The sequence below is a fragment of the Nansenia antarctica genome (genome assembly GCF_963989245.1).
Source record: "Nansenia antarctica genome assembly, chromosome: 17".
Classification (NCBI taxonomy): Eukaryota; Metazoa; Chordata; class Actinopteri; order Argentiniformes; family Microstomatidae; genus Nansenia; species Nansenia antarctica.
In genome coordinates, this window is record NC_137687.1 from 27,835,370 (window position 1) to 27,850,033 (window position 14,664).

General features: G+C 42.1%; 2 protein-coding genes and 1 pseudogene across 3 annotated transcripts in view; all 3 read right to left on the minus strand.

Annotated features, from left to right (window-relative positions):
* Positions 1–4,669: 4,669 nt before the first annotated feature.
* LOC308172530 (protein mono-ADP-ribosyltransferase PARP14-like) lies at positions 4,670–9,358 on the minus strand (annotated as a pseudogene). The gene is made up of 9 exons: positions 9,338–9,358; positions 7,509–7,728; positions 7,047–7,113; positions 6,525–6,671; positions 6,379–6,438; positions 5,955–6,125; positions 5,201–5,339; positions 4,973–5,025; positions 4,670–4,851 (listed from the first exon to the last, which is right to left on the minus strand). The product of its transcript is annotated as a protein mono-ADP-ribosyltransferase PARP14-like (transcript).
* A 12-nt stretch (positions 9,359–9,370) lies between these two features.
* On the minus strand, positions 9,371–10,705 carry LOC308172531 (sedoheptulokinase-like; the record flags this gene model as incomplete). Its single annotated transcript, XM_080547428.1, has 3 exons — positions 9,371–9,527; positions 10,063–10,237; positions 10,639–10,705. The coding sequence occupies 3 exons, from the start codon at positions 10,703–10,705 to the stop codon at positions 9,371–9,373; spliced, it is 399 nt and encodes a 132-aa protein (XP_080403554.1).
* Positions 10,706–13,722: 3,017 nt separating this feature from the next.
* The window catches only part of LOC308172579 (E3 ubiquitin-protein ligase TRIM35-like), a gene marked incomplete at both ends in the record, with an annotated part of 1,374 nt that continues 432 nt past the window's right edge, over positions 13,723–14,664 (minus strand). The window contains one exon of the mRNA XM_080547485.1: positions 13,723–14,664. This exon is cut by the window's right edge and continues 432 nt beyond it. Coding sequence (XP_080403611.1) covers positions 13,723–14,664 — 942 coding nt within the window.

A 14,664-nucleotide genomic window follows, 5' to 3' on the forward strand; every position in this document is an offset into this window, starting at 1 on the left:
CATTTTGGATGCATTTATATTTTCGCAAGCGCCAGGCCAACTGTGGCATTTAAAGCCTCCACACTAGAGCATGGAAAAAACACCTTGAAGTACAGATCATTTTGACATGTATGCCCTGACATGTTGCGCTGTCAGGGCATAAGTTAGTTGGAAATCTGGCAGCACTGGCCAGTGCTGTGAAAATTCAGTTACATTTCACGAGTTGAAATCAAAGACCTAAGACCTTTTCTATGTACACAAAAGGCCTATTTCTCACAATTTGTTTAACTCTGTGTTAGTGAGCACTTCTCCTTTGCCGAGATAATCCATCCACCTGACAGGTGTGGCATATCCAGATGCTGATTAGACAGCATGATTATTGCACAGGTGTGCCTTAGGCTGGTCACAATAAGGCCATCCTCCCTCAAAACTTGTGCTGTGAGATAAAACTGCACATTTTAGAGTGGCCTTTTATTGTGACTAGCCTAAGGCATTATTATTGTATAATGTGTTTTTCATTAACTTTGTAATCTACTGTGTGTTATTATTTTAGCTTTATAAACTACAGTTCATCAAGCAATTCAGAGGTCAAATAACATGTCATGTGAATGAAATAAATTCATTATTATTATTATTATGACTGGACTTTTTAAATAGGCACTACATTTTAGAAACACTGCTTTGTCTGTCTGTTTTTATTGTATGTATTAATGTATGTGACCTATGTGTGTTTTAAATGTGGAAATGTATTCTTGAGCTGCACTTTATGGAGCCTGTCGAAGGAGTATTTCTGTCACTATGTGACAGACAATAAAGCTATCTTGAATCTTGAATCTTTATCAATTCACACATGAACTTGAATGACGTGGGCAACAGAAGTATGCAGTAGTTCTTTCTACTTTATTGAAACAACACTTTCACAGAACCACCACTTCTCTGGACAATAATCTGCTCATGTCATTACAGCAAGGAATATGACTTATTGTATATTATGTAAAGTATTATCAAATAAATGATGATTAATCATACTTAATTTATCTTAATCTTACCCATATTTGAACAAACAAGAAACCAACACACAGGCATAATGTACGTTTAAGGCAATTAAGTAAACAATATCAACTCTCCGCAGAGTAGCCAAAGCAATCAAGGTTATTATATCCTCATACATATTAACATAATTATCATTATATCAGCTAATATTAAAAGATCAGGGCATAAGTTAGTTGGAAATGTGGCAGCACTGGCCAGCGCTGTGAAAATTCAGTTTGAAGTTCCAAACAACTCCTGAAATGGACTTGCATAGTGTCTGACATTAACTGTGATTCTGCATGCACACACAATTCGAAGAGGCAACTACCAGAGACAGAAAGGCAAAAATCTGTGAGTCCACTTCGCAAGAACATCCCTGACAGTAACAAGATGTTTGTATTGAAACCGAGTGTCGGGTAGGAACCTCCATTTCATAAAGTGCTTTATACAACAGTTAGTTCCGACCAAGTAATTTGATTGGACAAGAGGCATTCCATGAGTGCCGATATACAGTATAACAGCACTGGGACTTTTAACTATATGTATCACTCCGCCACACAGGTGTTCTATTAAATGACTATTAATTAGACTACATTAACGGTCGTTATCTATCAGATTATCCATCAGTGTGTTGGTTTCAAACAAAGATGGATATATTTCCAAATATAACATTTGTACAGAAACTGTCCGATGCGGGACTCGAGGCGAGGGAGATCATGGCAGTGAGCGGGCATAGGTGAGATTACGATCTGAATTGTGATTTATAATGAATGAGTGAACATAACAATCTAAACAAAACGTATGTGTTTTGCAGGTCTGAAAGCTCGCAAAAAAAGTTACTGGAGACCATCCACCGAGAACAGGAAACGATGGAGCAAAGTACTATCTGATCTGATCGCATTCACACATACCACCAAAGCGACTGTCAACCGAGTCATATTTCACTGGTTGCACAATGGAAACGTACAGATTAAATGTACACGATACAAAGTAGCTAGCCTGCGGATGTTTGTGTTAAGGTTACTAGGCAACAGTCCAGTTGAAGTTCAGTTGCGGAACTATTTTTTGTTGGCGGAACCAAAATAAATGATTAAATAAACAAACAAATTATAATCTGTTGTCTGTTGTCCCATTTATTGTTGTTACCTAATAAATGGCGCTGTAGAACTGTTGTATAAAAGCAATATCACACTCGAGGTTGTGCTGTTATACTGAATATCAGCACGGCTGTGATTCGGTCGTAGGTACGAGGCCGCAGGCCTTGATATTCAATTATGGGCCCATCCGGCTTAAGAGGGGGAGGTTTAAAGTCTCTTCAGGAAAGGATTCAAAAAAATCATTACATGACGTACCGTATAGATGGCACTATTCAACTGATCATTTTGGTTAGTGGAACTACTAAATCATAGTCAATGGATACACTGTTCTGTGTAGGGTAAGAAATAGGATTTTCTCTTACAGTATTTCTATCATTTAAAATGTCTGTGTTGAAGTAGGATTTTCATTTGGCTTTTGCCACTGGTTTGGGGGTGCAGCTCAACACATATATTCTGATAATCATTGTGTCAGTTAGCAATACAGTTAACCAAGGATTGTGACAATAATCCCAATAATAAATATTTGTATGTAGACTGTTCACTTGAGTGAAATAATTGAAGACGTCCCATTATTAGCTGAAGGTGATGAGGTACTCTGGGTAGGCATGGTCGTCGTGGAAGACAACAAACATGCTGGGCGTCTGTTGGTTGTCCACCAGGCTGTCATAGCAGTCGGTGCTATCATTAGAGGATCGAGGGGGGGGGAACCTCATGGTGGGATTACCCAGGGTGTAGCGCCCCACCAAAACACGAGCCACGTAGATGCGCTGGTGCCCTGAACTGTCAGGAGGAGAATACCTGTGATTGGCTGAATAGCTGGCCTTCACTGCGAAATACACGCCTACTCCATATGCTGCCGCTGTAAAGAGAGGAAAAAAGAGTGTGTGAGAGAGAGAGAGAGAGAGAGAGAGAGAGAGAGAGAGAGAGTGACCTCTAGAGGGAATGATCTATAATTAGAATTGATTGTGATAAATCAAGCCTTACTATGAGAATAGCTCCTGTTGAAGCCGTTGTTTTCGATGGGGTTACAGTTGGCCACTGCGGTCCGTGGTAGAGGTTCTTCTCTCCCACCTCTCCTGGTCCGTTCTTGGTCAGCATGCGCCGCTCCAACACTGCGTACGCCTGCCACAGGTATATGTTCTGCAGGCGTTCAATCTGATAAAGAGACAATGGGTAAATGACACTAAACAATTAAACAATAGTCATCAGCTTGACCTCCTGTATATACTAGTATCCAGAGACAAAATGAGGTGTTCAATTTACTAAGCATTTGTACATTATGCGAATGTGAATGACAATAATGTCTGTTGTCTGTTGTATGCAGGGGAGGATGGTGGAGGTAGAAATCGGAGGACAGGCTTTCTGCCTCCACCAGCCTCCCCTGGTTGTAATACGTCTTGGATGTCTGTTTTGTACTTTGCGGATGGTGAATTGTCCTGTGGTGCTCTGGAATCCCTGTGCCACTGTCTTGTACTCTTGTGAGCCAGCTGCCAGCTGCACTTTCTTCAGTGTGTCCCCTGGGGCCATAGGGTCCCAGTAGGATGGCAGCTCTGAAACCAAGACAAGGAAACCTCATGACGTTAGAATTATAAGGTAATATAATCTGATCCATTAGGTGTTTATTAATGCCTGTGTGGTGTTATTTTTTTAAATGTTGACATTTTTGAGTTAGTAATTAATAAAATACAAAGGTTCCATCTCACAGAACATAATGGAATGTAAAAACTGACGCTCAATATCTCTGAACTACCCTAAACGGAGATAGAACCTTATAATTCTAAGATCACGATACTTGCAGAGTTACTGTACAGTAGGTTCATGAACAGAACTAAAATGTTATGTTTTGAACTGTGGGTACTGTAGAGAGAAATGATGTTCTGAAGATTGAAGATACTGTAAAAAAGAGATCATTATATTTTATCAGATTAAATCTCCAACGTAAAAAGTGGGTTACTTCAAGACAAAACAAATCTATAAAAAATATAATTAATGCTGCTAAAGGTATCTAATCCTGTGAAATAGGACATACTTGCACCACCCTCCTCTCTCTTGACCCCGTAGGTGCGTCCCGTTGTGTAGTCTGTTGCTGTGTTGTTCCTGAGGTTCACAGTAAACTTGTTCCCACCCAGGCCCTCCACATCTGCTGACACATCTCTCCTCAGATGAGCCTGCTCTAGGAGATAGTTGGCATGGAGCCCCGTCTCCCCCCAGTCACCACTGTGGCCCTGCATGGACCACTGGACGCTGACAGCCAACAAAGCCTCGTCCCCCTCCCGGAGGTCCCTGCGGAGGGCGCCACTGATCGCTCTGTCTAGAACCTCACGGACACTCAGCACGTCCTCCTTCAGACCTTTCAGCACGTAGAACCCATCCTCACCCGGTCCGACTCCGCTGGCCGCTCCGGCCCCCTGAGCCCCCCGAGCTCTCCCAGGCTCCAGGCTCACTCCCAGGGTTCTGGCTTTCTCCTGGACAGCGTTCAGCTCCGTCACCCCCAGCATCCACAGATCCTTAGCTTCTACTTTTCTCTCTGTCAGCTGGTTCTGCAGGATGGACTGTAGCTCTCACTTGGCCCCACTCACAGCACCGGTCCCAAGCCCCACCACACACAGCACCGCTGGGGGTGGCCTCACGGGGGTGACTGTGCAGCCAGAGGGGGCTGTAGGGGGGAGGTGAGACCCAGGTGAGTGGGGGGAGGTGTTGGAACCCTTTTCTAGGGTCTTCTTGAGCACCTGTAGGGCTCTCTCTGATGAAAGGAAAGGAAGAGAGGATGAGAGAGGAGGGGGTAGGGAACAGCAAGGCAAAACATCTATATATTTTTTAATAAACCATACCTCTCTCAACCATAACCATAACCACAACCATACCTGTCAGTGTGAGAGTTGGGGCTATTGTTCCTAATCGACTCTCAAGCTCTGACCTGCAAACAGTGACAAACAATTATTCACAAAATGAACTACTTTGCTGTCAAACACCAAAATACCATGACTGAAACTGGTTAAAAAACAAGCACATTTTGTAAACAAATTTAACAACAAAGAAAAGTGCAAAATCCAAGGCCCCCCCCTGTTAGAGAGGATACATTAAGCACTGACCTAAATATATGGAAGATGGGTTTCTGTAGGATGACGATGCGGATGAGACAGAGGACATTTGGAATAAGATCCCTCACAGCAGATGCCATGCCATCCAACATCGCCTTAGAGGCAGAACCAGAGTCCATACCACCTGCACCTAGAGAGCAACAATATAGGAACAATATTTTACAGCCATTTTTATCTATCCAGTATTACATATCCAATCACCAGTGTGACAATTTATTTCTGGTTAGTTACACAGATATCGACGTGTGTCTAAATTGTGTATACTATAATATCTTCATCTCATCTTCTAATACTGCGCACTAACAAATTAAAAAAGAGTCATATGGCAATAGAAATGTGCAATAACTCTATTCTAAGTGCCTATTTATACATTTATATATTTTTACAGTATTATTATAGTATTATAACGCCACTGACCTCATGTCTGTTATAGTTGTTTTTATTTTCTTAAGATTGTTGTCTTTATTTGCACTTGACACCACGGACCTCATTGTCTCTTAGCTTGTTTTATAGCATTTTCGCTATTTGTCTAGTGTGTAATATTTGTGATATGTTATGTTATATGTGTATATGTTTGTGAATATGTGAATATGTTTTTCTGTTTTTGCACCTTCAGAAGAACCACTACAATTTCATTGTATAGGCAACTGTACAAGGACAATAAAGTCTATTCTATTCTATTCTATTCTATAGGAATGGGGGAAGGATTTCACCAGTGCACATAATGGAGGACATATATACACACCAGTGTTTATTGCAGGGAAGGCTGCTGAGCGGTAGCCCTTGGTCTCACACTGTTTCAGGATCTTCCCACAGACCTTGCTGATCCTCTGTGGGTCGCATTTGAAGGCGGCATGGGTGATTTCCTTGCAGCCCAGGGCGCCAGGCCCTGTGGTGAGCACCAGGTCTGGTCCCACTGAAGAGACAGGTGGAGAGGAAGAGGATATACTGTAAATGGGGAAAAGACGTGCTCAACGATATATAATCAAACTTTGTTTGAAGGTGTCAGTGGTGTCAGAAGGTGAAGGTGACAGTGAATGTCTTGTACTATGTACCACGTCAATGGATTGGTCAATCTGTACCTTAATGTCAAAGATGTGTGTGACTATGAAAGTTGAGAACATTCGTTATGTGTTATGATAACACCCATTGATAAGATAACACATTACCTTGTGCTAAAGCCGCCTGCACATTGGGCCCGGCAGCAGTCAGAATGGCTTTAGAGACACCTGCAGCAGAGAGAAGAAGGAGTTTAAGAGGGCAGAGAGTAGACAGTGAGTTGATAGTTTGATGGGTGATCATTGTCAAAGCCTACCTGAGGGGTCGGCAGAGAACGTCGTGGTGTTCACGATGATGTCAGTGGTTTCACTGATGATGTCACCAAACACCAGCTGCAGCTTGACTCCGCCCAACATAGCTGTGACCTCATCCTGAGAGGAGGAGACATAGCGATAGAAGGAAGCTGGAGAGGGGATAAAAAAGGGGAGACCATGGGGTTTAGAGCCTTCAGCCACTCCGCCCCTCGCCTCTGGAACTCCCTCCCCCCCGACATCAGGAACATTGATTCAATCTCCTCATTCAAAACCCACCTCAAAACCCACCTGTTTACGCAGGTGTATCCCTGTTGATTTACTGTTCCCGTGCTGCTCTGCTGCTAGCTATGTTTATACTGTATATTTCTATGTATTTTGTATTTTGAATTTTGTAACAGTTTTTACATTTGTTGTACGGCGACCTTGAGTGCCATGAAATATTTGTATAAAATAAAAATGTATTACTTAAAAAAATCATATTTAAAATGGAGAGTAGATGCATGAAAAAGGATCTCTTAACTCACCTTGCATTGGGTGAGCGTCATTTGTGAACCCCTTGAGATGCAAAGCACGCTGGGATGCCTGGAAAGCCTGTACATTAGAAGAACGAAAAAAAAAGGAAATACACAAAAGGGAGTCAACATTACGTAGCGTTAGAATTATAAGGTTCTATCTCCATTTTTGTTAAAATTGATTTTTTTTACATAATCTGATCCATTAGGTGTTTATTAACGCCTGTGTGATGTTATTTTTAAAATGTTGACATTTTTGAGTTAGTAACTCATAAAATACAAAGGTTCCATCTCACAAAACATAATGGAATGTAAAAACTTTGACGCTCAATATCTCTGAACTGCCCTAAACGGAGATAGAACCTTATCATTCTAAGCTCACGATTATGCATAAAAATGGCAGTGATGTCAATAGAAAAGGAGGTTTAAGTGAACAGTTCCATGCACCCTTTATGATGAGGCTTCTTTTCTCACCTTGGTAGACTGTCTGTCACTGGGATGGATGACGACACGGACGAGGAAGGGGGTTCTGCTGGCTCGGTTCTGCTCGTGTGTCAGAATCTCCTCCAACAGAACCTGCCACGTCGTGAGGGAAGCCCAGAACAACGCCGGTTCCGAGCACAGGAAAGGCGACTGAACCAAAGCCCCGGTTCTCACAGGAGTCCACGACCCTCCTCACACCCTGCCTCAGAGCCTAGGAGGGAGTTAGGTATCAACTGGTAAATGGTAAATGGACTGCACTTATATAGCGCCTTCATCCAAAGCGCTTTACAAAGGGAGAAAGAGGGTTGTAGACTAATTTACCATTGGTACAGGGTTGTAGACTCATTTACCACTGGTACAGGGTTGTGGACTCATTTACCACTGGTACAGGGTTGTAGACTCATTTACCACTGGTACAGGGTTGTAGACTCATTTACCACTGGTACAGGGTTGTAGACTCATTTACCACTGGTACAGGGTTGTAGACTCATTTACCACTGGTACAGGGTTGTGGCACGAGGCGAAGCCGAGTAGGAAAACCCTGTACAGTGGTAAATGAGTCCACAACTCCCGCCCTCCAATGGTAAATTGCTTTTCTACAACAGCCACCACATAATATAACAAATAAATACACAGTTGTAACATTACATTCATGTATTTACAATCATTAATCGTTTCAGAATACATATATCCTTCCGCCACAGAATATAGTCCCATAAACAAGATCAACCATTGCATTGTAGGTCAGCACAGGTGTTCTTAATCAGATTGATTGGGAGGCGCATTGATACTGGAAATGCGGTCTGAACTGTGGGTTGTTGGGATATTTACCACTGTTGCTAGCCAATCAGAATCCAGTATCCAAACATGCTGTTGTAGAATTGTCATTATTCTGAATGAATGGTCTTTATTGTCATTGATATAGTACAGGTACCAAACAACGAAATTTGGGAGGGGGGGCTCCCCTGGTGCTAGGAAAGAAAACTAAAAACAAGAAGGGAAAAGAGCTGGTTTACATAAATAAAGGCTATATACACTATCCACTATCCACTATACTATACTGTACAAATAAAACACTGTGCTGTACTCTATGCTATGCTATACCTATTCTAACATTTCCTATTTCTGAACCTTATGTACCCGAGGGTTGTCATATTGCACATAGTGTTATTGCACATTCATTTAAAGTGTCGCAGTTTGCAGGTTTGAAATGTTCACAGTTGTGTTTCACAGGGCTTAAAGTGGGAAAAAATCCTGTGCCTGAAACTTTTTCTTGGGGAGGGGGTCACAGTTTGAGATATTGGGAGAGCGGGTACAGAAGACAGCTTCTTGTCTCAATGTTAAAATGCATTAATACTATTTTATACTCAATACAAAATAAAACAATATATTTAGATGTCTTTAAAAAAACAAACTGATTAAATCACTTAAGGCCAAACTGATTGCATCACTTATTAAGCCACTATCACTATAACAATAGATCAATAGATCTACATCAAGTAGAATACTGATGACTAGTGACACACACTCAGGGAGCAGGGACCCAGGGAAGCCAGCATCCTTCAGACTACGGCGTGCGTGCACACACACACACACACACACACACACACACACACACACACACACACACACACGCATGTTAGCTAACACACAACAACACACACAATTAGTGGTAACACCCTTTAAACTTGGACGCATTAAATACAAAGAGTTAAATAGTAGTAGTAGTAGTAGTAGTAGTAGTAGTTTCCAGTGTATCTAATGAGAGGGGCATAACACGTTTGTCCATAGATGTAAAACAAACTCTAACCCATGCATACTTTGTAGTAGGACAGCACCATTTTTAGACAGTATCACATGTCCTTGTTCCACTGGTTGGTGGCAGTGTTAAAGTAGCCCCAGCTGGCTGCATTCTGGGAAGTCATTGCACATCTCTCCAAACCACACAGCATGGATACCACATAGTCATGGATGGTTCCTGCCACTGTAAAATCAGCCAGAAACCCTGGCCTGTATTCAAATGATATATATATATATGTTACGGTACATGTGGGAAAACTAGGGTTAGGGTTAAGGTTAGGGGTAGGGTTAGGGTTAGGGTTAGACATGCCAGCATGTACCAAGTCACCCTAGCACCTAACCCTAACCCTAGTTTCCCCACATGTACCGTATTCCCACATGTACCGTAACATATATATATATATATACACATGTACCAGAAAACGGTACATGTGGGAAAACTAGGGTTAGGGTTAGGTGCTAGGGTGCTAGGGTTAGGGGTAGGTTTGGGGTTAGGGTTAGACATGCCAGCATGTACCAAGTCACCTCACCCTAGCACCTAACCCTAACCCTAGTTTTCCCACATGTACCGTAACATATATATTAAACACACACACACACACACACACACACACACACACTTATTTGGATCGGATTAATATGACAATTTAAATAATTCAAACTGGAGGAGGTTGACAATGACCTATATAACATACTGTGTCTATTATTGGCAGTCAGTTTGGTCATGTGTGCATGCTGTGTGTACCTGTGTCTCATGTAGCAGAATATGGCAGCACAACCAAAGCCTGTGGCGACACTGAGATGTGAGTCTGGTTTTGGAAGAGTGGACAGGAAATCACTGCTGCTGTGTCCATCTTGCCAGGTGATCAGCTGACTAGTGTCTCTGGGTCTGAAGAGGTTTCCATTGGACCAATCACACCCTGGGTGGTAGATAAGACAGGATTTGGTTCACCAAAGTAGCACTGGGATTTTCTTACAAATCTAATGAACATGTGCCATATTGGGTACCATATTTAGCCTACCTGTTTTTGCTTTCCAGAACAAAACACCATGCATGCAGACACCCCAACTTTAATGACATTCTGAAGCTTGTCTCTGGTCAGAGAGGCGATGCACTCATTCAGAGTTTTTATTATTTGTCCAGTATCTTGTTCTTTAGCCTACATTGGAAAGCATATAGGCATTTTCAGAAGAAACAATTAAATGCAGACTGGATAAACAGGAAACTATTTGAACACAGTTAGTACCACTACATGTGATTCATCGATGACGACATCTGCCGTCGTTGGCAAAGAGAAACTCTCCGATACGTTTTTTGAACAAATATCGAATAAGACGACCTTGATTGAAGTAGTTCCTATGTCTATCCCTAGTACATATTTCGCCATCGTTGCTAATAAGTTTACCGGTAGCTTGTGGCTTCTGTTTGTAAATAGAGAGACAGCTTCTTGTCTCAATGTTTAAATGCATTAATACTATTTTATAGTCAATACAAAATATATGTCTCAATGTTAAAATGCATTAATACTGTTTTATACTCAATACAAAATAAAATAATATATTTAGATGTCTTTAAAAGAACAAACTGATTAAATCACTTAAGGCCAAACTGATTGCATCACTTATTAAGCCACTATCACTATAACAATAGATCAATAGATCGACATCAAGTAGAATACTGATGACTAGTGACCAGTCAAGACCATTGGAATCCAGGATATCTTTGAGCTCCTGCATGAGGGCTGATGAGTTGGCGATGTTTACTTTCCTGCTGACTAGCTGGTGTTGTGTTGTTACTTTGGCCAGATCATCATAAAAAAAATCGAACAAGGCTTCTGCCTCCGATTGGCTAGAAGTCGTTGGTTGGCTTGAGCAATGTGATACCATTGGTAGGCGGAACTGTCTCTTTGCTGAAGATGACTCTTTAAATTACGATGTAAACAAATAGCATGTGATTTTTAAATTTATTTTTTGCTCAAAATTCCCCCGCGCCGGAATTCCGGCACCGTGCCGGAGAACTTTAAGCCCTGTGTATGTGTGTGTGTGTGGTCACTAACCAATAAAAAACCAAGGGTGTGTAAAGGCATGTCAGCCTGACAGACATAATAACACAGACTGATTCAGTGATGTTTATTTATACTCTGTCGTCTGCTGATCTAATTATCACTCAGAGTCAAACTCAAGCCAAACTATCTCATGCACCCAGAACCAGAACCCACACCAGGCCTCTGGACCTCTCTGCCAGACCAGGGATGTCTAAGAGCTGCTCAGACCGTTGGGCCTTTGATATGATATGATATTTAAGCGTTATGTAACGAGAAGCCGTGGTATATCGTGGATATCGGCACAGCTAGCGGGGTGGTTAGGCGCGAAGCGGAGTGCCGTTATCTATACACCCCCTAGCTGTGCCGATATCCACCATATACCACGGCTTCTCGTTCCATAACGCTTTTATACAACGGTTACCACATTCACCTATCAATATCAATAGAAGAAACTTTCAATTAATGTATTTTAATGGAACTATGTTTTATTGTAAGTGTATTCATCCGCTGAACAGTTGTTTATCGGTTGCTAAGCAACGGTAAGAGTGTAGCGTAATATATACAAACGCAGAGTAATATGAAAAGATGTGTCAGCATTCCATTTAGCCGTGCGTATGTCATGGATATCGGCACGGCTGGAACGCAAACGGACCAATAGAGACAATGGACCGGATCTATCCGTAGTATGAGACAATATGATTATGATATTGATATATACAGTGCCTTGCAAAAGTATTCACCCCCCTTGGCTTTTTACCTATTTTAATACATTACAACCTGTAATTTAAACATTTTTTTAATCAGAATTTTATTTGATGAATCTGCACAAAATAGTGTTAGTTTTTAAATGAAATGAGAAATATATATATAAAAAAAGAATTTAAAAAAAATAAAGAACTGAAAATTGGCATGTGCACTGCATATGTATTCACCCCCTTTGTTATGAAGCCCCTAAACACTTCTGGTGCAACCAATTACCTTCAGAAGTCACATAATTAGTGAAATGAAGTCCACTTGTATGCAATCTAAGTGTCACATGATCTGTCAGTATATACACACCTTTTCTGAAAGGCCCCAGAGGCTGCAACCCCTAAGCAAGAGGCACCACCAACCAAACACTGCCATGAAGACCAAGGAACTCTCCAAACAAGTCCGAGACAAAGTTGTTGAGAAGTACAAGTCAGGGTTGGGTTATAAAAAAATATCCAAATCTTTGATGATCCCCAGGAGCACCATCAAATCCATCATAATCAAATGGAAAGAACATGGCACCACAACAAACCTGCCAAGAGAGGGCCGCCCACCAAAATTCACGGACGGACATATGCACATGCCAATTTTCAGTTCTTAATTTTTTTAAATTCTTTTAAAATATATATATTTCTCATTTCATTTAAAAACTAACACTATTTTGTGCAGATTCATCAAATAAAATTCTGATTAAAAAAATGTTTAAATTACAGGTTGTAATGTAATAAAATAGGTAAAAAGCCAAGGGGGGTGAATACTTTTGCAAGGCACTGTATATGTTACGGTACATGTGGGAATACGGTACATGTGGGAAAAATAGGGTTAGGGTTAGGTGCTACATCGACTTAGTACATGCTGGCATGTCTCACCCTAACCCTACCCTACCCCTAACCCTAACCCTACCCCTACCCCTAACCCTAACCTTAACCCTAGCACCTAACCCTAACCCTAGTTTTCCCACATGTACCGTCTTTCCACATGTACCGTAACATATATATATATATATATATATATGATGTGTTCTCACAGAGAAGCAGGAAGTCGTAGCAGGAAGAGTAATCTAGCTCAGACCCGGGGCCATTGGCAGTCTCAGTGATAGAAGGAAAATGTTTTTATTTTATTTTTATTTTTATTATATAGACACTGGAGAACAGAGAAACATTACAGGGGGGCAGTAGAAGTCATAGGGGACACAGTAAAGGTAGATGTCTCAGGAGGAGCAGTTAAGGTGTAACCTGAAGAGATGGAGGTCTTCAGTCTCCGACGGAAGATGGGTAGTGACTCTGCAGTTCTGACAGCCGTAAATCTGATGCGAGCTGCTATCGAGCGCCAGTGCAAGGTGCGAAGGAGGGGGGTGACATGAGACAATTTGGGGAGGTTGAACACAGAAACTGAACCCAGACCAGTTGTTAATACAGTGTGTTGTGTTTCTAATTATTTCGATAGCACATTTAGTTTAGGAATTACGGTAATATTCCAACGCATGTAAAATGCTGTCAGTTTAAGAGTATCGCAATCCGTTTTTAATATCACAGATTTGAATCGTCTCATATTTGTATTGATAATTAACTGCATCGCAATGCATCGTTACATCCCTACTCATCATTGGTTCAGACAGAGGGAGTAACCATGGATACAGATACCTTCGCTGGTAACACCCTCAGAGGATGAACACTACAACCATTCCAGATATATGGAAATACTTTCTCAGTGAAGGTGTGTGTGAGTGTGTGTAGGTGTGTGTTAGTGTCAGGGTCAGAGAATGACAGCTCTCCTCTGTCCCAGTCCAGCTGCACTCTGACCCTCTGGGGGATCTGGCTCACTGTGAGGGGACCAGCTGGAACACGTGTATAAAACATCCCATCCCAAAACTCAAGCACCCAGGATCCATCCAAATAGCCTGAGTCTCCCTTCCTGCCTGCAGACTCTGTCTTCACACCCAGGGTATAGCGTGTATTCCCCCCCACCTCAACGTCCCAGCTGTGTGTCCCTGAGTCAAAGCCCTCAGAGCCCAGGACCACAGCATAGGGGTTAATCCTCTCTGGGTTGTCAGGAAGCTGCTGTCTCTCTTCTCTGGGTGTCACACTGGTCAGATCCTCAGACAGGATGATCCATGGGCCTGCAGTGTTGGGGTCCAGAATCACAGGAGTGTATTCCACTATTCCCTGCATCTTCTCCCAGACTCTGAACTGCAGGTTGCCCAGGTGCTTTGCCACGTCTATCAGCGCTCCTGAAACCTTCTCTGGATCCGGCAGTGTGCTCTGGGCTCTGTCCATGGAGGCCTTGAAGTTCAGCAGGAATGTGATGTCATCAGCTTTTAGCTCCTCCTCCATGGCTCTGATTGTGTCTGAAAGTGATGATATCTTCTTCTGCTCCTCTTCCTCCCTCAGTGCAGCGATCCTGACTCTCTCTTCATCTCGTAGAAACTGGTGAAGCTTCTCAAACTCCTCCGTCATCTGCCTCTCTGTGCGCTGGGCCTGGCTCTCAAGATGTTTAGCTGTTTCATCACAAGTCAGTTTAACCTCTTGAAAGGTCTGCAGCTTCTCCTTTAA